Source organism: Bombus pyrosoma, linkage group LG14 (assembly GCF_014825855.1).
Source record: "Bombus pyrosoma isolate SC7728 linkage group LG14, ASM1482585v1, whole genome shotgun sequence".
Classification (NCBI taxonomy): domain Eukaryota; kingdom Metazoa; phylum Arthropoda; class Insecta; order Hymenoptera; family Apidae; genus Bombus; species Bombus pyrosoma.
In genome coordinates this window covers 9,920,835-9,944,324 of record NC_057783.1, presented here as the reverse complement: position 1 = coordinate 9,944,324, position 23,490 = coordinate 9,920,835, and the positions used below count along the sequence as shown (strand labels likewise).

The 23,490-nt window shown below is 30.2% G+C and overlaps 5 protein-coding genes across 5 annotated transcripts; 3 read left to right on the top strand and 2 right to left on the bottom strand.

Moving 5' to 3' along the window:
• Position 1: 1 nt before the first annotated feature.
• LOC122575136 lies at positions 2-11,680 on the top strand. Its single transcript, XM_043743681.1, has 4 exons — positions 2-1,087; positions 7,489-7,644; positions 7,790-8,011; positions 8,306-11,680. Exons 2-4 carry the CDS (start codon positions 7,498-7,500, stop codon positions 8,777-8,779), a joined length of 843 nt encoding a protein of 280 aa, XP_043599616.1. The 5' UTR covers positions 2-1,087; positions 7,489-7,497; the 3' UTR covers positions 8,780-11,680.
• LOC122575132 (histone-lysine N-methyltransferase, H3 lysine-79 specific) lies at positions 1,087-7,402 on the top strand. The gene is made up of 11 exons (XM_043743676.1): positions 1,087-1,283; positions 1,651-1,720; positions 2,422-2,701; positions 4,075-4,252; positions 4,546-4,772; positions 4,930-5,216; positions 5,324-6,148; positions 6,477-6,584; positions 6,679-6,780; positions 6,873-7,179; positions 7,263-7,402. Exons 1-11 carry the CDS (start codon positions 1,226-1,228, stop codon positions 7,335-7,337), a joined length of 2,517 nt encoding a protein of 838 aa, XP_043599611.1. The 5' UTR covers positions 1,087-1,225; the 3' UTR covers positions 7,338-7,402.
• On the bottom strand, positions 11,573-15,514 carry LOC122575135 (nucleolar protein 58-like). The gene is made up of 5 exons (XM_043743680.1): positions 15,182-15,514; positions 14,456-14,732; positions 14,093-14,376; positions 13,755-13,998; positions 11,573-13,634 (listed from the first exon to the last, which is right to left on the bottom strand). Exons 1-5 carry the CDS (start codon positions 15,368-15,370, stop codon positions 13,573-13,575), a joined length of 1,056 nt encoding a protein of 351 aa, XP_043599615.1. The 5' UTR covers positions 15,371-15,514; the 3' UTR covers positions 11,573-13,572.
• A 179-nt stretch (positions 15,515-15,693) lies between these two features.
• On the bottom strand, positions 15,694-18,133 carry LOC122575134 (RNA-binding region-containing protein 3). Its single transcript, XM_043743679.1, has 6 exons — positions 17,996-18,133; positions 17,267-17,746; positions 17,039-17,183; positions 16,513-16,962; positions 16,253-16,403; positions 15,694-16,172 (listed from the first exon to the last, which is right to left on the bottom strand). The coding sequence occupies exons 1-6, from the start codon at positions 18,014-18,016 to the stop codon at positions 16,013-16,015; spliced, it is 1,407 nt and encodes a 468-aa protein (XP_043599614.1). The 5' UTR covers positions 18,017-18,133; the 3' UTR covers positions 15,694-16,012.
• LOC122575133 (ATP-dependent RNA helicase dbp2-like) lies at positions 18,024-22,950 on the top strand. The gene is made up of 8 exons (XM_043743677.1): positions 18,024-18,154; positions 18,687-18,805; positions 19,313-19,570; positions 19,645-19,882; positions 20,041-20,321; positions 20,403-20,896; positions 22,153-22,395; positions 22,471-22,950. Coding segments are annotated over exons 2-8 (1,818 nt in total). The 5' UTR covers positions 18,024-18,154; positions 18,687-18,803; the 3' UTR covers positions 22,773-22,950.
• The last annotated feature ends 540 nt before the right edge of the window (positions 22,951-23,490 follow it).

Genomic DNA, 23,490 nt, shown 5'->3' with positions numbered 1-23,490 from the left:
ATAACTTTATTGTTTCAAGATGTCGCTAAAGAATCCTGTTAATCCTTAATTGTTGATTTACAGTTTTAATAACAGATGGTAGCAACGTGTATTTTCATAGTAATATCGTTTAAAAGCGGCATATATGAAACAAGTTCCAATTACAGTTAACAAAATTATTTATTTATCCTATAAATATTGGTTTTATGAAAGACTTAATAATATTATTTTATTTACAATTTTATAAAACAGCATATCTGTGGATGATATTTAAACTATACATAAACTGTATTAATACAATACGTATATATTGCAAATAAATTATATAATTTTAGATCACACCTATCTAGTACACCAATCTAAGACAAACTAAATTAGAAATATGGAATTGGTTGACTAGCTAAATAAACATGTACTTGTTATATTAATAACAACGAGGTTTTGTTTGCTCTACATAAACTTATGTAAAATAAATCTTCTGCGTTACATAAATATACGTGTGATCTTTGTTTCTATTTCAATACAAGATAACATTTACGAAAAATTGATATAACAAATAAGATACATAGAATTTAAAAGTGAAATGTCACTGATATTCGTAAGTCGTGCAGAAAGCTATGAAACATTGTATCTTCTGCTTTACATTGGTACAGCTATTTAAGTTGTTATTCATTACAGCAGTTTTATCTCTTCAACGATGCACCTACATACGTTCATATGCCATTGTCGAAGATGTGATCTCTGACCGTCAAATAGGCGGTTGGAGGTCATTATCCCTTATCTTGCCTGTCTGGTCAATATTATCGACCCTGGCAATAGTGCAAGAGGTTCCGTGGTTGATTCACGATTGTTCCCATAGAAACATACCGCGTGATCGAATCGCGACCGCGCGTTCCTTTCGCATTTAATATAAGCCACACGTGTGTGTACTTGTCAGGTGAACCTTGTACAGTCTTGCAGGCCTACCGCAGTCTCAAATATTGACACGACCTGCGATGAACTCGGGCAACGTCTTTTGACATCTAAAGGTTTCAAATTCGCGCCGGAAGTCGTCGCGCACCGAAACATTGGATGGTTCATCGCCCGGAGATCGAAAACGGCTAAATAGGTAAAACTGCCGTGCGTTAGCATTAAATAAGGACTGATTGATGTAGGTTCTGTTTTATTTTTTCCCTACGTATTTGACCGTACCTTCATTACCGAACGTGCAAATCCCTTTTCGCGCGAAACGTGTCGCGCGCCAAGAATGATCGGGAGAACGTCATTAGTGGAACAAAAAAGGATCCAATGGGCGAGAGAGAGAGGTAGGTCTCGAAATTCCAATCATTCGAATGATCCTATACTTGATAATCTTGAAAAAAAATGTAGCGTCGATTGCTCGAGATTTGCTCGAAATGATCATAGATATTGAAAAATATGAAAACTAAAGTTGCAATAATATATTTGATACAAAAATAGCATATCGCGTGCTGTGTACCGTATCGAAATCGTAGTAAATTTAGATGGAAATGTAAATTACATCGGGTCATATGAAATCTTAATACAAGTAGCCGGTAGAGAATACAAAATAATGTACATTTATATACAAACTGAATTAAATATGAGAGAGATATTAGCATGAAAATATGATAATATTGCGCGGCAAATTAATACTTTATACGGATACTGTAGAAGAAATGGCACGTCTTGGCGGAAGTTGGGGTCTTCTGAAAAATAACATCAATATCCGCACCAATATCCGGTAAGTATCGAATACCAAAAATACAATAAATGGAAAGGTCACGATAAATTTAGTTGTTTTAAAATTTTCATTCAAAAACATCAAGGCTATTTAAATACATTTATTAATTGAATTTATTCTAAGTATAGAGTAAGTCGTGTAAAAACTATTAAGAAGATGATGTTTAAGTAATCAAATAGACATTACGTATAATTATTTTTCAATTGCTTGTGTTTTTGTATATAGCTTAAAATAATATTTAGACATTAGAGGAGTAAATCAAAGATATTTCATCTGTTAAACGGATTATCCTTTAACCAGAAACTTTCATAATCATACAATCGGATGTTACCGAAGCTAAATCAGTTTCAGTTAGATTTCTGGTTTTTGCAAAATTGAAAGTTTAAATAAAGATATTATTATATCCAAAAGATTGGCAATCTGAGTGACGAGTTAACTCGTCTTTCTTGGTTAATACGTTAATATAGTATAATATAATTATTATGAACTTAAATTCTATATAAAAGCTTCAGAATTTTGTTAAATTATTCAAGAACTCATCAACAATCGAATAGGGTCAAGGTACTCGTACCTAATTCATTAGATTAGTGATATTAAATAAACGTGTTCAATGTTAGCCAGAGAGGTTCGCATCGATCCGATTGTAAATCAAGGTGTTTCTATTACTATTGTACGGTGTATTAATAAAACGTGTAACGCAGCACCTATCCGAATGGCGCAAGAATGTCCTTGACGGAAACGAAAGACAAGCAATCGCCCTCGAAACCTTTTCGTGCTGCTGGACATTACGGAAGTACCGTCAGCCTGAAGAGTCTGGTGACAGAGAGTTCCGGAAACGGCGGCACGAGCGTAAAATGTCTAGATTGCAATGGTGGTAGCTTGATAAATCTGCACGAGCAGTCGGAAGTTTCACAGATTAGGCACAGAAGTCCGAGCTTGCCACCGATTTATAACAAGGATCAGCAACAATATCATTGTCAGGTTCGTCCGTGCGATACGCTTAACATAGAGACTGAAACATATATCAACATACAGGGGCTCACAAATATGTTCAAATACTTTCTATGATTTTGACCAGGAATAACGATTATAAATTATAAATTACAAATTATAACGGTATACATTATTTATTAGACATACGATTTTTATTAAATAAAAGATATTGTAAAACGATAAATATATAAATATATAAGGAAGGTAAACGAACAACAAAATGTGCAGAATTTAAGATGATCGTAATTTCCTTTTATGCTTGAATATTTGTAACATTGTCCTACTTTTTACGCTACATACCGCGCTTATGTATTGTGTATAATTGATTATTTTTGAATATTCATTACGTAAAATTTGTTCTAAAAGCCGTTTTATACGATAACGGAATAACAAATGAGCACGTGCTTTTAATTGCCGCTTCGAGACTGTGTTGAAAGTTATACGTGATTGTGTGTTACTCGTGAGGGGAAAGCAAAAGTAAGGCAGTCTGGCAAATCGATTCTTATCTTCCAAGCAAAGTTCACTCACCTCTTGACTACTCCTTGTCTGTATATGACCAAGTTTCTTACCAAAATTACATACTTTGTACATACCTCAATTTTCATATCGAATGTACATAGGACATGCAATGACTATCAAACCTGGTGCACTAAGACTGAGTAACTTTTTTAAAACTTGACCAAACGACCAAATTCAGTTTCAAAAGGTGTTGCGACACTTTTGGAAGTCACTGTATGTGTAAAGTTGAAGCAATTACATATATTTGATGTAGATTGTTGTAGTTTGAACTAGAAGAAAATTACAATGCTACATAACGAGTTATATGTATATACAATTTAAGATAGTTACATATTTTTAAAATTCATATAAAATAACAATATAGCAGTATTTAAAAAATTGATTTGCCTTTGCACAGATACTTATATAAAATCAATTTAAATATCTTCAATGCAATCAATAACGTAATAAATAACATAAGCACTTAAGGAAATATAGCTGTACTTTTAAAATAGAAAATAATTCTTTTCCTGCAAAGCATTTATTTTATAAAAAATGTTCTCGTTAAAATAACGAAACGCGATAAAGGCAAAGCAATCGTATTCACTTAAGCTTAAACCTATGTCAAGATAGCAAACAGGCCCTACAAATCTCAAAAGTCGATACAGAACCCTATCACCGTTTGTCGTCCCTGTCTCGTACTGGTACAGTAATCATATCCAACTATAAGTATATGTATATGTATATGCGCGTTAAAGGGAACGCGATATCCAGATTGATGAAAAAGTAGGGAATTGCTCTCTCGTCACGCGAACCGTTTTATCTTTGCCTTTATAGAACAAATTCATTGCTTCGTATTTTAGGGCCAACAACGAGACTTCGCTACAGAAGGCTTACACTACCATTCCGAGAAACGTCGACTTTACGATCGTTACGAGAATTCGAAAAACAATCATTACGGCTTGCAAGGTGAAGAACGCGAAGGGGAAACTTCCGGTTATGCCAGTGACTCTGTAGACGTACCCGTGTCAGCGAAAGGAAGTAAGTTCGTATGGTAGATTTTGGAGTAAGAAGCTTAACATATTATATCATATAGTATGTACCAGATCGTATTGCATAAGTTCATGACACGCTAGAGTATATCTTCTACGAATTCAATTTTTGGAATCATTTTGTTGTTACCTTAAGCTATTTATTTTCTGTTATTAATTATCACAGTTTCTTACATATGTATGTGGAAGAGTTATGTTCGATTTTTTAAAAAAGAAGCATTCACATTTGCCGATAAAATATTTGTTTTTAAATAACAGCTAACTTCCTGTTTGATTCTCTAGCGCTGTTGCCCAGTTGCAAGCCACTAGGAGCGGACATGACCGAAAAGACGTGGCAGAATCCTTATCACACAACACCTGAAAGTTCATTACCACCATCGAGAAGATTATCTGATGGTAGGATAGGCGAACTTAACAGGCCAAGATGGGGCAGTGTCTGGGGTCAGGAGACTACACGAGGAGATCCACCACCACCGTCTTGGTTGTCAAGATTGGGACATTCGAGCCAAGTATGACCATCAGAAATACCTTGTAACTCGATTTCGATAACTATTTAATACTAATTTAAATCAATAGAACAAATATCGTATCTTCTATTGATATATATCATCTTAACTATTATCTTCTATAATCAGAATTTGTAACTTTATATTAATATTTATCAAGGTTCTGGTTATTAATCACGAGAGTGCGACTAGTTCAGACAGTTCAACGGTGGGCTCGATCGGATCCGATAACAAGACTTATCTTCGTGGTCAAAATATTCCTGTCGATGCACAAATTCTTCAAGAACGAGAAGTAAGAAGACAAAAAGCTCTAGAACTTCAGAGCGCGATTAAAAAACAACTTGAAGAAAAGGATCGACAAAGGAAAGAAGAGAAGGAGCGACGTCTGAGGGAGGAACGATTAGAGGAAGAACGAATCAAACGAGAAAGGGAAAAAGAGAAGGAAAGGTATAAATATATTGAGTTTATTTTTACAACGGATTATACGTGTCTCTACCAAGTAAACACACGTATAATTAGTTCAATAAGTTTATACGAAATCATCTTTATCCTAGATTTGAGGAAGAACAAAGAAAATTAAAAGACCGAGAAGCGGCTAAATTAAGACAAGCCGAGGCGATGCGTGAAGTGTTAGAAGCAGCAGAGCGTTTAGCAAAGGAACAAAAGAAATTTCGGCGAAAGTGCGAAAAAAATAGCGAAGAGAATCCCATTGCATCTCTTAAAAACTGTGAATCCAATATTTCGAATGAAAACCAGGTCGGTCAAAATTGCGCGAGTGCAGGAAGTCAACAAAATCTACCTTCTAATAATGACGATGTTGAAAACAAAACTGTCGAAGAAGAAACATCAAATACAGGAGAATATAATAATGTTGATAACGATAGTAACAAAACACACAATGACAATAGCGATGACAATAATACGATGAACAAATCAGAACAAAATATGGATGACATAAAACCAGTCCAAGTTCCTGTTAGCAAAGACGTAGCCATTGTACTAAGTGGTCGACTCGAAGATTCGGAACTACTCAGCAAGGCAAATCTACAATTGGTCAACTTGGTGTTAACTCCAACACCAAGAAGATTAGAAAATAATTCGAACAGTAATTTATCTGTAGGCTTGAATACCTTCATACAGAATATAGGCAGTTCGAACTTTACCCCAAATTCCTCCAGAATATCATCGATGATCGTAGAGAATAGATTACTCACGCCAAGCAAGTATAGAGCTATAAATGGCCGAGATTTCGGTACCCAAACAGATATAGAGAACAATGTTCAGGATTTTCCGGAGAAAGTGCAGGACTTGACCACTAAGGATACTTCTATGAAGGACCGGAAGGATGCAACGAATGCTATTAAAAGGGACATTGAAAAGTGAGTCGTAATATGATGCATTGAATCACTTCAAAACTTGAAGAGTCGTAGAGGATATTATTCTTCTGTCTTGCAAATAGAAGCGGTAATTATGATTTCATTTCGTTTCTCGAAATTCTATTTTTTACGCACTTTATTACACAATTATTTTTATTTTATATTACCATTTTTTGTATATTTATTTGCACGTACATACATTATTTATTATTACACAAGTTATACTTGCTTTCGCTATATTTGGGTGTTTATAAATATACAAATATTTTATCTTCTAACTAACATTTGCATGGTATTAAATGTTACGTGCAATGTTTCGTTAATTTAAAAGGTCTGCTAACATTGGATTGGCGGAGGACATTATCGTAAAAACTTTTCCTCGGTCGAAACCTCAACCTAGGAGAGCTATCGAATCTAGACCACAGTGGAATGCTAATAGGTAATTTTTAATAATGTTCAAACATAGATTAATATTTAATTAAAGTTTATCTCATCGCAGTACGAAAGATGTTTAAATATTGTTAATTTCTTAGACCTGGAACTCGATATCGCACGCAAAGCGAAAAAGATCCTCATTATCAACGACGATTGCGATTGAGGAGACGTCAAGTTGAATCCAGCGATGAACGTTCTAGGTACACGTAATTCTTATTAATATTTCGATTCGTGCATTAAAAATATTATATTAGAAATATTATAACAGATAATCAATTGTGATTTTTGATAGATCACCATCTCCTGACAGAAGAAAGTTTATGAATATTAAATCGAAAATTCGAACATTAAATAGATCAAAATTAAAAGTTGACAACTATGACGCAGATCTCTCGATGGATAGTTTGAACTCTATCATACCATTGAGAACTGACAAAAATGGGAGAATCACTATCGAAGAGAATAGGAGCGAGCAAAGTGATAAAGCTCGATTGAACAATATTCATATTAATAATACTGATAATAAAGGATCACGAAATGACAATTCTAATATTTGGTGCGGACAAGAAATTCTATCTAAATTATCTACTTTGAAAAACGTACGTGTCGTATAACGCTTTTAAGAGACGCTTTTAAGTATATTAGTGTTCCATAAATTGATATATGTAAATCTATCTTGCAGGGTCTTTTAATGAAACAGATCGAATGGGATTCCGAGAGATGCCTAATCTCTCCCGTTGCATCAGAGATCTTTTAACAAAAACCAAACAATCGCGTTTTTGTTCACATTTTCGTTTCTTTCGTTTTATTTTTGTAGAAAACGAATTTGTACAGACAGCATAAAATAAGGAAGGAATAATAATTTACGTATCGGAAAATGAGATCTGAATATTTTTCTTGGATTGCAGATATAAATAATGGCCTTCCAATTGGACGATCTTCTAAAAGAAGATAAGAAGGATGCAAATTTATTACCTGATCTAAGTAAAGCAACCTGTAATTCTCAAGAAGAATTCCGGCGACTGCTCGAAAATTGCCCTGAATTTAAAATTAAACCGGAAAAGGTTGGAGTAATACGAATAATTTAACTGTTCCTCCACGATTGCGTACAATTAAGATTCTTTGACGGTGTAATAAAATGACAAAAAATTCACTATCAAAATCTGAAAATTCTATTCCCTGATAATTATGGAATAATTATGATAATAGGTAAAAAAAGATGATGCAAAAGTGCGCGATAAAGAATTTTCCTGGAAGCCAACCAGAAGAGAACTGAAAGCATTTGGGAAGGAATGGAATTATGGAAATCCGATACCTCCAGACATGAGAGCTTTGAATCTTCACGAGTTACAACAGGTTGCTATTGATTGGAGAATGTTAACGCCGATCAGACCGAAGCATCGACAAGACGAAGAAATGTTTTCGAGATTGGTATTTATTTTATTTAGGCTTCGTAATCCCGCACACACCAATCAAATTAGCTTTTGAAACATTTTTTTACATCTGTAGATTCCACATTTTATACCAATAAACTTTTGTTTGAAACATTTCAAACTATCAGAAGCAACTTGAGTATTTGATGATTCGTAGATTACCCTGCATTAATAGCTTTAAGCTGTGAATATTATTATTTATGTGCGGCGTTTTGAGAACTATATTTTTAAAATTAAGTAGTATCGTTAGGTCGTGTAGTTATTTTATATTGTATTACGTTCTCTTTCTCAGGTAGAAATGGGAAAACTAGAAGCAAAAACAGTTGCTAAAGAACGACGATCAATTATAAGCCCCATTAGACGCAGTAAAAACCGTGCCGGTATGATCGAAAGTAGCGTAAAAACTTGTGCTGAGTGTGGAGAAGAATATTGCTTTGGTGAATTTTGTGGCGATGTTCTGTACGATCTATTTGTGAGGGTAACTGTTACGATTCAGCAGCCGAAAGTGAAAGTGTCCGCCGACACAGAAGCGATAATAGCTAATATGGATCGTAAAAAGAAACACAAGAGGAAGAAAAGAATTAAGAATAAAAACAGATCGTCCAGAAAGAATGGTAGATTGTTAATTAGACACAAAGGAATGAAATCTACTGATTTGGGAAGAAAGAGCAATAAAGTCAAGATCGAGAACGAAGGCGATTCGAAGCCATTAAAGCCATTCAAAAGGAAATGCAGCAAATACCCTAAAAAAGGATTTCGAAAATAAGCGTAGAAAGTAGCATTTAGGAAAACTAGAAAAATGAATTTAAGTAAATGATTGTTTTTAATAATGAAAGTGAAATATGATAATCATAAATGTAAAACGTATGTATTCTAACGATATTGTTTATGTTCCCAACGATGAGTAGATTAATTAGTAAAAAAAAAGAATAGATACTGTACAAGTTTATATAATGTAAATAATTTCATGTAGGAAGTAGAAACTAAAAGAGAATAATGAAGGAACAGTCGATGAAAAAGTAAAATGAGAAACGTGGTTCTGTACGTTTTATTATTTGTCTATATTCTGTGGTCCCTTGAAACGTGGAATAAACTAGCCTTCCTTATACAATATTTAAAAACTGTAATGACAATTAAATATGTACAAAACATTCATTGTAACGATAATTGGCGGGCGGGCGCAGTGAATGGTTGCAACTGAATGTTGAAAAATACAATTTTTATTCCTCATTTCATTTACCTCTTTTTGTCTCTTCTTTATTTTGTAATGCATTATTTTTTTCGCTTATACTTCTATCCCAAAAATGTCACAATCAAAAATGTAAGTACGGAACGAGAAATATTCTATTTTCGCATTTGTACCGATTGCGCGATTTTTTTTTTTTGTTTTTTTTTTTTTTTTTTTTTTTTTTTTTTTTTGTAGTAGCTTTGATCATGTACTTTAAACTTACAGCTACGAAATATTTATATTGCAAGGACTTATATAAATTTTCAGAATTTATAATGATATCATAATTCAAATAAGAATATGCAGCCGTTGGAAACAGAATATTTCTCTTGAATTATATTCTTTCCTTCGATTTTGAAAGAAAATTCCATTTATATCGATTTCAACATTAAATCGTACGCTATACATAATATTTGAACTGGCTGAAATACACGCATTTTACACAAATATATTTATATAGATATCGTAATATTAGTAACTACGTTAACACTTTTGGTGAATAAAATACATCGTGAATAACCATGATATTTCTGTTTCACGGAATAATATCCTTTTATCTATACTGCACTTAGTTTCGTTTATTCTATATTCGATATTTCTATTATGATCAGAGTCCAGGTGCATCACTATCAAGTTAATAATATTGCAAGCGTTAGGCCACTAAACTTAACTTCGTATCGTACATTTATTTATACGAGGAGAAAGACTTTCTTTAGCAAAAAATATTTCAGTTACTTTGAACTACACTCAAGCAAAATATCGACGTCACATTGTAATCACTATATATGAAACTACAGTAGTCTCATTAAGCTACAATCAAAGTACATATATGTATGTTTAAAAATATAATTAATTTCGTTGGACACTGATCGACACTTTTGAAATATCTCTACAATCGTACTTGTATAGACCACGTTATTCAATCACTAGTTTTTCAAGCTACTACCACTTCAGTATACGATAAAATTGCACATACGTATATATTTAATTAGAAAGAACATTGCTGATTAATATATTATACATATATACAATAGCGATAATATTTTTTTAATCATAATCAGTACAATTAAATTTAGTTTTGTTGGAAAGACTTCCTTATATCATTAGCATTTAATTTTTAGTGTAATTCTTTTTTTTTTATTAGGATCTTGCGATAGCAACAGTTTTATAGTGATTTTTACATCGATATTTAATTACTCGATAGACGAGTAAAGTGCATATAAATATTATTCAAAATATGATATCCTTCTATCAACATGATTTTAAAAACTCCCTAAATTTCCAGGCTCATTAACCGAATTAACTTCGCCTCTTTGTCATTGTGTCATCACGCGAGTTAGTAACCCGAAGAATATTACATATAAAAATATGATATTAAATACCTAGACCGCATGATTCGGCAGCTACTCAAATTGTCCCAATCGTTGAACTTAAGTACACCAATGATTATTTGGTAAATATAAACGTTTCTTACGACCAGCGTTGAACAATAACATTACATAATCGTCCATAATGTAAAACTATAATTAATTACATTTAGCTTTGCTCGATCAATTGTCCACTTAAATATATAAGTTTAATACAGCTGTAACACTGAATATGGATAGTATACACGCAACGTGAATTGTTTAAGCGATGTTTGCATTTATAATTGCAATAGAAATAAAATAAAGACTACATTTTTTACTTTTCCTTAGTGCCGTTTATACCTTAAACAACGAAGTGTAACAACTCGTACTAGTAAGAAAAATCGTTATTTCAACACTGATCATAACGCCTGTAGAAAATCTTTACATTCCGTACGTTTCCTTTTTATTACTTCAAGTATAGTTGAATAGATACTTCCAACAATTCGTTTGAATAATTACATATAAGAAAGTAAAATTATAAAAATGCAGAGTGCTTGCTACATAAAATTAGAAATGTAGAGACGATATATTTATAAATAATCGAAAGATGAATATTAAAGTCTTTTCATTACCAAAAATTATTATACAACAGTTGCCCATAGTAAAGTATAACATATACTTTTGGCACTCGATGGGGTCACTCGATACAAGCGACTATATTTCATTGGATTTTACATAGTAATAACGATCCGTGGTTCCACACTATATGTATATAGAATTGAAGCTCGTTCGAAAAAATTGTATTTATATAAAGAAACCTTTCTTTTTTTTCAAAGTATCAATATTTTATAACAAAGAATTTTTTAAAATATGTGAAATACTAAAATCTTTAATACCTTGTATGTATATCTCAAAACATACAGATAGAATGAATATTTTGTGAAAATATATTAAGGGTAAAAGTACAAAATATGAAAAGCTATTTAAACGAATATTTTTTCATTTTCTTTTTATAAGTAAAAGCTATAAATGATATTATTTAATAGTACTATTTTACAACGTTCATGTAACGCTCAGGTATACAGTATACTTATCACAATATTTCATTCGCCATACACCCTAAATATTCTTTCTTTATCTTTACATATTAACATACAACACTAATTAGTAAATTGTTTCGAGCAAATGACGTTACAATGCATCTCCTATATTAATTATTACGCATTTATTCGCGATAACGCGATTGCAACTAACATCACTTTTCGATTTCAAATTTTTGTCTTTTCATTTTTTCAGAAAATAGAAGCCAAGAAACTCTGAATATAGTACTCAATTTTAATGTTTTCTTTAAAGATATTCTTAATATTTAATTCTTCTTTCAAGACATTACTTCTCTTATAGAGCTTAACTCTTGCATTTCCATATGCGATATTACTATACATAATGTAGATATTAACGATTAAATTACATTAGTTAAAAAGACTATTCAGAGAAAACCTTTAATGTATAATCAATATGCTCACTATATTTTATACATGGCATAAAATGTGAACGGCTGGATTAGATTGTTCGTAAAAAATTAAAAGACAACATAATAACTCTGATTATTTGATCCACGTCTGATCATACTCGTTAATAAGACTTCCTTCAGATTTTTGTTCAGTAGAATTATTCTTATACGCGAAAAGATAATATTTGCAGAAAACAGTACCTTCTTTTCTATTAAATATATTTAATAACTAGACACTTTGAAAGTCAGAACACAATTTTATTCTTATTAAATCACATAATATAATTAGCAAAAGTATTGTAGGTATGAATTAAATATTTTTTATATTTTTAAGTATTATTATACATACCTACTGGTATTATATAAACACTAAAATCCGAAAACAAAAATATATACAGTTATATATTGTACAAATAAATAATGAATAAAATTCAGTTATCTCAATTAAAATCATCTATTTTAATTAATAAATTAATCATATGTAATTGTATAATGACTTTCATTGTACCTTGTTTTACTTCTCTTCACAACTTGGCACAAATTTTGTCACAGATTCGCATATGCTTATAAATACATATCAATCCTTAAAATTCATTACTGATGTACTTTTTATGATAAAATATTACATACAGTTTATTATTACAAACTATATAATTTTGGATCTATATGATGGAATCAATTACCCGCTATCAAGTATAAGAAAATATTTCTCTCAGTACATTGAAAATGACATGTACATCAGTAATGCAAACTTTTCTCCATAAGAGATTGTCCTGCACTTTATTATTGTTTTGAAATATATCTCATACTTTCTAAGTTTTGTCTTTCAACCGTTCGCATCTATAACATTTGAATTACTTATAATGCATAAAATCAATATTTAAAATATTACTAACGTGGATGCAAACATGTTGCAAAATAACCTAGCAAAAATATTGTTCATAGGACTTGTTGACAAAACGTAAAGGACATAAGTACTATTTGTTAACAATTTATACTTAAAATGAAACTCTTAAAAATACATACTAAGAGATGTAGCTGTAACTCATAGAATACTAATGTATCATTATAGACAAATATGAAAATCCTTAAAAGAATAATATATATATATATATATAATAACTATTTTATAGTGAAAACTATGACTTATGCCTCTTTCGTTAAATGCAAAGCAGCTTTGTTAAAGCAGATAATTAGTATGTTGAAAAAATCAATAGTTAACAAAGATTTTTTCTGCATACAACGATTTTTGCACCTGCAGTCATGTCTCATGTAAAATCGAATTGATCGAACAACCTAGTCCAATTGGCATTATGTACAAAGGGAAGGAACAATTTGGTCAGGTGGTTAATTGGTAAGTCACTTAAAACACACCTGGTAAGTCCGAAATGACACATGTCGTTTGGACCAAGCAGGATTCTCACTCTATTCCTTTTCACAAGGAACGTAATTTTCATCATACTTAATCACCCTCAGTTATCTTTACGAGCTTTCTTTTTACTTTTCTTTTGAGGTTTGGCTTCTGTCCAGACATCTAAAATATGTTTAAAAACACGTTTAAGATTTGTACTCTTGAGATCCAAGAATTTATACTATTATTACGATATTCGAAACTACAAAATTAGAATTATTACAGTGGACAAAATTAAATTACCTCCTAGTTCATCAAACACTGGTCCAGTCTTCTCTTGTGTTTGTATAGCTTTAGGACTTTTTTCTTCTGAATTATCTAAATCTTTTTTTGTATTCTCATCCTTCTTTTTTGCTCTTTGTTCTTGAACTTTATTATCTACTTTTGATGTAGGTGGGGTCACTACAGAGGTGTTTTCACTTTCAGAAACTTTCTTAGTCTTCTTTGACTTTCCACTCTTTTTCTCTTCTTTTTCTACCTTTTCATTCTTAAATATAATTAAATTGCATTAATTATTATAATATTAAATATTAAGCATATATATACGAAAATAAACACTTAAATGAACATTTAAAGAATACCTTAGTTTGTTCTTCCTTTTGTTGTTCTTTTTCCTTACTTATTTCCTCATTGGAAATAGGTGTAAGTATCACATCTTTTTTCTCCTTCTCTTTCAATTCTTTATTTTCTGTTTCCTTAATAACTTTATCTTTAATTTCTGTTTTTTCTGAAACTTTTTGTTTTGTAACTTCTTCATTAATTAAATCAGCCTTTTTAGCATTCTTTTTGTTCTTCTTTGAAGGAGATTCTTCTTCTTTTTTCTTATTCTTCTTATCTTTTCGTGAATAAGCTTGTTCCCAGTCACCTATATATTAAACATAAAATTAATGTTTATCTAGAATACTATTTTAAAAGTCATTTAAAAATGTTCAATAGTATGTTACCTTCATCGAAGTCAACTGGCTTCTCTTGGAATAAATTCTTTATGTTCTTCTTATTTTTCACTTGTTCAACTTTGTTTTCTTTACCAACTTTTACTACAACTTGATCTTTATCTTTTTTTGTTACAGAAATTTTATTATCTTCTTGTTTTCGTTCTTTCAGCTTTCCCTCAATATCATCTGGTTTAGACACAGCTTTCTTCGCAGCATCCGCTTTTGTTGATACAGATTTTTTAATAGGACTTGGCTTTTCAATTGTAACTTGGCCATTAACAGATTTCTGCAATATACATAAATTGTTTCAATAAAAATTTAAAATACATAAATTTTTCATTCTTTATAATTTTTATACAGAAAAAAACAAAATTATATTAATTAAGATTGTTCTAGTTCTATGAATTTTTTGAAGATGGACACATAAATGTCTATTGATACAATGAATAATAAAATATTTCAAAAAAGTAGAGAAAGGGATAATAATATTGGCTCTGAACAGCATGTACATAATTAAATTGCATTTTACGCATTGAGAAAGACGATAACGAATAATCGTTTTCAACTGGTGATGCCAGCTGATTATCAACCATGTGTTCGTGTATAAATACTTGCAAACAAATAGACAACCATATGGAGGGTAAACTATAAAGATTGTTAGATTTGTATTGTCAGTTGATTCGAAAAAAAAAAGAAAGATATATTGTTTGAATCGCTCATTTATGTCGTGCTAACCTTTTCTTTGATCTTGCTACGTTTCTTGTTGGCAAATTTCCGGTCCACGTCGGAGCCTACCGAAAGTTGTGCAAAAGGTGGTTGTTCGGCCTTCTTGAAACCAAAGACGAAAACGAGAATTGCACATACAAGCACGATACCCACAGGTAACGCATATTGTGAATGCTGAAGCAGCAAGCTGACGTCCATGGCAATACAAAGGACGTGTCAACGTGTGCGAGACCGACGACGGAAATGAGGGACGGCAATAGAGTGACGGCGACAGCACATACGGTTACAACTCGACGGTGATCGGTGAACCGAACGCTTAACGCACACGATACAGATCGAACAACTCAAAACATAGCACTCTAGTGGAAGGTTTTCGAATTACTAAATGCCAGGCGGGCGCCGATCTTCGCTGACGCGGCTGTGACATGCCACTAAATAACTCAAGCGAGGTCTTATTTCATATATTCACAAAAGTTTCTATGGAAATTAAATAACACATTTACGGATAGCGATACATCAGAATATCATAAAATTAGCGATTATAATTTATCAATAATAGAAGAATAATGTATCATATAAATTGTTCATTCTTTTGTGTAGAAAGTACTGAATTTAATCACTTCGCCGCATCGATCCAAAGATCCACGTTACAAGAGTATACATATGTGATTAAAGTTTTCGTAAATGTAAATATGTAGTATGCATTACAATAAGTTCTATCTTGTTTCAAACAAAATATCATAACATAAAATTACTAGGCATATAAAAAATTTGTCTTTATTAAAATTAGTATTGATTATAAATAATATAATACATATAACGTATTAAACAGAATTCTTATTAACTTTTTGATATTTTAGCGAACTGTACAACCATTGGCTTATCTTTTAAAATAAAACCATTTGTTTCATTAAGAGCTAACTGTGCTTGTTCTACATTTTGCAATGTGATAAATGCTTGACCCTTCATTCTACCCTCTTGCATAAGTCTCACATCATACCTAAAACAAAATAAATTATTATTAGAAACAATTGTTATTAAATTATATAACAAGCAAATTGCTTCTTATTTAATGCTTACTCAAATTCTGTTTTTAATTCAGGTACTATATATTTTCGGTAAATGAAATGTAGATCCTTCTCTTCAACTTGCTTTGTAAGATTCTTTATATATAAACGATTTGATGGTTTTCCAGGGTGGTAATTTTTAAAAACAGGTAGTAATCTTTGATCTATAATGAATAAAATATAATGAAAAGAAGATTTAACATGTTCTTTCTTTGATTGTTTTGTTATATTTAGAAGAATACAATGTTTTATCGAGAATATAATAATTCTTACCATTAGCCGAAATTCTATTATTTGCTAATTGATTAGATGTAATTACTTCTTGCTCAACGCCCTTAGTATTTTCGCTATTTTCAGCAAGATCAAGGGGTTTAGAAAGTGGAAACATTAACCCAAAGCCACCATCTGCAGCATTATTAGAATCAGTATTTTCCTCTTTATTTGAAGCATCTAAGAGTTTATCCACCATTTTCAGTTCAATTTTAAGATTTTTTGTTTCACCACGTTGTACTGGCTCAAACATATCTGCTGGTTTTACAACTTTTTGTGTAGAATTTGAAGATGTTATTTGTTTATTTGGATTAATAAATTTTGGAATTTTTAAACGTTTTTTATGCTGTGGACGTTTTCTTTTTACAGGTACAATTTCCATAGGTATTGCATTATCTTCCTCATTTGACTCCATTTCCGATTCCTCTTCTTCCATTTCCTCATTGAATATATCTATTGTATATTATATATTAAATATATATAACTTAAAAAAAGAACATAAGAAGAAGAGAAAATATAATTTTACTACCTTCGTTTTCTTTAGTATATAAACTTTCTTTTATAAAAATATCATTATACTTTTCTATATCATAAGCTTCCTTAAGTGCTGGAAATTCTGCTTCTAACTCTTCAAAAGGAGGTGGTAAATTCATCCTATTCATCAAATGTAAAACCTATGTAAACATAAGATAAGATGAATAAATAAAGAATATAGTATATTAAATTATACTTTTATATTATATTTTAATTTCTTCACCTGAGTATAAAACACTGGTTCTTTTAATAATTGTATGGCTATTCTTATTAAAGTGCCTTTTGTCGGTACTGAATATTTATATTGTATATTTGGTGGAGGTGGCTGAGTAAAAACTTGATTCATAGTCCAACTATTTAGTTTCTGTAGAAATGTTTGAAAGTTAGATCTGTTTGTAGATTCCTTCTTACTTTCTTCTTTGGTAAGTTTGTCATTATCAACATTATTTTCTGTTTTTTCTATTGACATAGACTTTTTAGCAAATTCAACCGTTAAATATTGTCCTTTGACATTTAATTGATGTAAACGTAACAATGCTTGTGTGGCTACTTCTTGAGATTGGAATTTTGCAAAAGTTATAGTGTACTTTTTAGAAAACCTCAAAGTTCGGGTTTTAGTAGCACCATATTTTTTGAATAATTCATTACGTCGTTCATCAGAAAGTTCTGGCGGCAAATGAAGAATTCTAAGTGTATCTGAGGCCTAAAATAAATAATTTCGATAATATATTTAATAAGAATAAATATTTTTATTAATATATTTAAAAACGTATTTCTGAATTTCATATAAAATTTGAAAAATAAAATAAAAACTAAAAATACAATGAATCTAAGTAAATATCAAATTATGACAGGTTAAGTATTAATGATATAATTTATAACATAAACTTAATAAAATTTTCATTTCTATTTATAATTTCTCAGTCATATGTATATAAATATATTAAATTACATGTGCTATTTCAGATGACATCCTAAATTTAAAATAGTGTCAAACGATATTTATGATTATACTGCAGATCATAAACATAAAGAACTTGTATGGAGCATACACATCATCAGAAAGGAAATTATGAACCTGGAGGCTAAAGTCCAGCGACATCTTCTTAAGGTATATTAATTAATAAGACCGCGGCATATTCAATTTTGACAATTTCATTTGCTCCTACTTATAGTTCCTAGAAATTTTACTTAAACTAAAGCTTTTGTCAATTTTATTATTACCACAAGAATGTAATAAAGATCAAAAACCAGGTTGATCCATTAATTATATAATAAACTATAAATATATTTAATAAGTTAGCTACAAAGTTTTTAAATTAAATGTAAGTTTCGTGAAAAGAAGATTTCTGCTTACGTTTATTTTATATTTGATATTTTTTCTAACTGTTCTATAAGTATTCTATTCTATTTTATATTTTTTTGTTTTAATTCATCCGTTCTCTATGTACTACTACGCGAATGCTGTCATGGAAACAGTTTATACGGAACTACTTTCGGAAGTTCACTTGTCAATTTGATCCGCCGAATTTACCGGCAAGTTTAAAGACAACGATTATATTTTATTCGTAGTATATCAATTGCATTTTCATCGTCAAGAGACTTCATAGCTTGCGCTAAGCTTAATATAATTTTTCAACTAGGATTATTGACTGTTCCTAATATTCGCTTCTACTAAAGTATCGATTGCCGTTCGCGAAAGTGACCGCAAAGCAGAATAATCTGTTGCTCGTTGTATTTAAGGATATTCCAATTTCCAAATGTAAGTACGATCTGACAACCTAATTGAAAATTACATAATAAACGTTTGTATTCAAATTTCCATGGATGTAATTCAGAGTATAGGCATTTAATTATTTATTTTATCGTAGTTACCAAGTATGTAGCGCCAAATCGTATTGCAGATAATGGTAATCAATAATCAAAATTTATGATAAAAAATGATTGTATATTTTAACACATCTTTATATAGGTGTCTATATTATCGTACATCTACAATAGATCGTTAACTAAAGTAGATATTAAAATAAAATATAATTTTTATATTAGTCTCATAATTTTATTGAAAAAGTATTTCATTCTTATATGAAAAAAATACATTTATTACGGAATGTATCATATCTCTAAATAAACAAACAAGTTAGTAAAATATTTCAGTTATTATAACAAATATTAAATTTATATGAAATTCATATAATATATCTAATCAATTTGTATCCTATAATATAATAATAAGCTGATTATAAATTAAAATAAATTATGTATCTAGGTTTAATCGAGACAGAGATCACAATAGAGCCCGCAGAGGTGGTAGTGGCAGAGGTAACAATAAAGGAGGTAGTGATAGTATTCGTGGTAATAGCATTAATATATGCGGTATACGTGGTAGAGGCTCTACTAATAATATCAGAGGTATTGTAAAAAACAAACAACCTGGAGGAGCTCTTAGAAAAATCAATTGGGATGTGAGATCTTTAGAACCTTTGCGCAAAGATTTTTATATTGAACATCCTACAGTAAGAAGCAGGTAAAAACCTTTTATCCACTCTTTATTATTCTTTTTAACTACAATATAAATTTCAATACAATACTTTATACCAGATCAAAAGAAGAAGTATGCCAGTTCAGAGAAAATGCAGAAATAACTATAAAAGGTGACAATATACCTAATCCTATTCAATATTTTGAGGAAGGAAACTTTCCACCTTATGTATTGGATGAAATACATAAACAGGGATACTCTCAACCTACAGCAATTCAAGCACAAGGATGGCCTATTGCACTTAGCGGCAGAGATTTAGTTGCTATTGCACAAACTGGCTCTGGAAAAACGCTAGGAGTGAGCCAAATTAGAGATACATTAATTTTTAACTTGTAGAAATGTAAAGACGTTTTTTTTTTATTAAGAGTTAAAATATGTACATAATACATGTATATAAAATTAAGTTTTAATGAGTTTATATGAATTGATGAACTTTTAAAATATTTTTATTTCAGTATGTTTTACCAGCAATTGTACACATCATACATCAACCACGTCTTGGAAATGGAGATGGTCCAATTGCTTTAATCTTAGCTCCTACAAGAGAATTAGCCCAACAAATTCAGGAAGTAGCTAATTGTTTCGGCGAAGCAGCAGGTGTAAGAAATACCTGTATCTTTGGTGGTGCACCCAAAGGTCCACAGGCACATGATTTAGAAAGAGGTGTTGAAATATGTATTGCTACACCAGGTAGACTTATTGATTTTCTGGAAAGAGGGACTACAAATTTACGCAGGTATAACTATTATTTTTAACTAAAATTATGTACAATTAAAATATTTTCAATATATATGATATTGAATATGCATTATTTTAGATGCACATATTTAGTATTAGATGAAGCTGATAGAATGTTGGATATGGGTTTTGAACCTCAAATAAGGAAGATAATTGAACAAATTCGACCTGATAGACAGGTTTTGATGTGGTCAGCTACATGGCCTAAAGAAGTTCGTGCATTAGCTGAAGACTTTCTGACTGACTATACACATCTTAATATTGGTTCTCTGACTTTATCAGCTAATCACAATATTATTCAAATTGTGGATGTTTGCCAGGAGTTTGAAAAAGATTTAAAATTATATAGACTACTTCAAGAAATTGGAAATGAAAAAGAAAATAAAACAATAATTTTTGTTGAAACAAAACGAAAAGTAGATGATATTACAAGAAATATCAGGCGAGATGGATGGCAAGCATTGAGTATTCATGGCGATAAAAATCAACAAGAAAGAGATCATGTATTACAGGAATTTAAAAGTGGAAGAGCTCCTATTTTAGTTGCAACAGACGTAGCTGCTAGAGGCTTAGGTATGCGTTACTTCTTCATAGTACTTAGATTATTTACACAGTCAAGAATATCGGGTGAATATGGGAATTGGCAACACTTATTGGATTAGCCAGATGCGTTATTAATAAGACCAGTGGACAGCTATGTATGTAGCAATGTGTGATTTATTGAAATTTTTTGATAGCAGAGCCCTTACAATACACAGATTAAACACTATTTTAACTTTATTTTTATACTTTACGATATGATTTACGTTTTAAACAGGTTTGTATTTTTTTTATCATTAATAAAATGTATAGGGTTACTTATATGTATAAATATTTAAATAAACATATCTTTTCAATAATAAAATTTATATGAAGGGTTCTAAAGAAATGCACACAAGCTACCACTAAGACTGTCTGCTTTTCTTTTTCAGAGGCACAGAGTACCCTAAGTGAACGCAGTGTACTGCCAGTATTGGGCAGACACAGTGAATGTTTTATTTTTCTTTGCTTGTATTATATCAATAACAATATCAAAATATTAAATATACGCCTGTGTTTTCAATTTTTAAATTCTTATATAGTATTATATATTTTTGAATTTAAATTTAAGAATTTAATACAGATTTTAATTTTATAACATAATAATAATAATGATTACATCGAAAATGTTTATAATACAATAATTATAAAGTAATCATACATTTAAAAAAAAATTCTGTTTTACCGTATATATGTAAGTAGTATTATTATTTATTTTGTTATCTTTGTCTATTGATTTGCTGTTATAGTATGTCAAACAATTCTCAAGCGTTTTCTAGTGCCTCTAATTGTTAAAATTATTATTTAAAATCTAAAAAGGTCAATGCATTCAGGCTTAAACATTAAAATGCTGCCTTTATCCCAAACCAGACACTACCGCTGTGTCTGTCTAATCTCTAGGCCATCATACATGACTGAATAGCCCTACATTTAAAAGTAAATGGGGCTGTTTTTGCTGATTTTGAAATGGAATTTCCAACTAAAAGGTGGGTGGTTTTCAAACCTGACTTATAGACAAATATATTTAAGTGAAAATTGGGGGATATTGTTCCATCTCAATAAAAGTTAAAAACTTTTAAACATTTTATATATTTCATCACAAGCATTCTATATAATTACTTTTGCAAGTTTGAAGATCATTCTGTGAACTTGACACACTCAACAAATGGGGTGATGATTATTACAAACAATATACATATAAGTATAAATATTGGGAAAATTCTTATATTTCGTAAAATATTTTTTCACAGATGTGGATGATGTTAAATATGTAATAAACTTTGATTATCCATCATCGTCAGAAGATTACATACATAGAATTGGTCGTACTGGACGAAGGAGACAAACTGGTACCGCTTATGCATTCTTTACAACTCATAACATGAAACATGCAGGAGATTTAATAGAGGTATTAAGAGAAGCAGGACAAAATATAAATCCACGACTTACTGAAATGGCAGAATTAGCTAAATCAGGAAGTTATGGAAGCAGAAGTATGTGTTTAAATTGTTTTCATGTAAAGCTTAAATAAATTTCATAATTCATTTATTTTGTATTTTTTATGAAAGGTGGCAAACGATTTATGAGCAATGACAGAAGTAATGCTAGACGAGGTAATACTGATACCAGAGGAAGAGGTGGTTCTACGAGAGGAAGAGGTCGTGGTGGAAATTCTTATCAATCTACTTCAAACAATTATTCAAATTCGGATTACAATAGCTATAACAATATGAGACAAAGTAATTCAACTAATCAGAATACAGGGTATGGGTATACACAGAGAACTTATGGACAAAGCAATTTAACACCAAGTTATGGAGGAGGAGATAATTATGGAAGTACTTATCAGTATAGAGGAACAACATACTAAAAATACATATAATATATTACAAACAAATTTTACTATCAAAGTATGTTAATAACAGTATAGTTACATTTGTGTTAATCTTAAGATAAATAAAATAAAGAATACACAAAATATGAAACAGAACCAAAAAATATCATGTATTTTATATACATGATAAAGAAAAAAATAAAAAGATAGTTAGTAATGGTTAAAATAATGTTTGTTAAATATGTATGTATTATTTTAAAAGTTAAAAACTAGATTTCATTATACAAAATGTTTTAAAAAACATTTCAAGTTAATAAATATATATTATGTTTTTATTATATAATTTATAACTATACTATATTTTGTGTTAATAATATTTTGTGTTAAAGTAAAAAATATTTTAATTAAGGAAGCTTTGTAAAAAATAATATTTAAGTGAAATTAGCTTATTATATTTTGTTATACATATCATATACATATAGAATATTAAATGATGTTTATTAAATATAATTTAATACAATGATGTTCATTAAATATAATTACAAAAAATTTTAAAATTAATATTTTTCACAAATATATATATATATATATTATATATATATATATATTATTCTTCATTTATTATGATAAAATTTTATTTAATAAATTTCGATACATGTATAAAATAAATTAAGTTTATTTCACTGCGTGAATATATCGAACAAGTTATATAAGTGCTGAAATTTCCCATTAAAGAATTATAACTAAATGTATT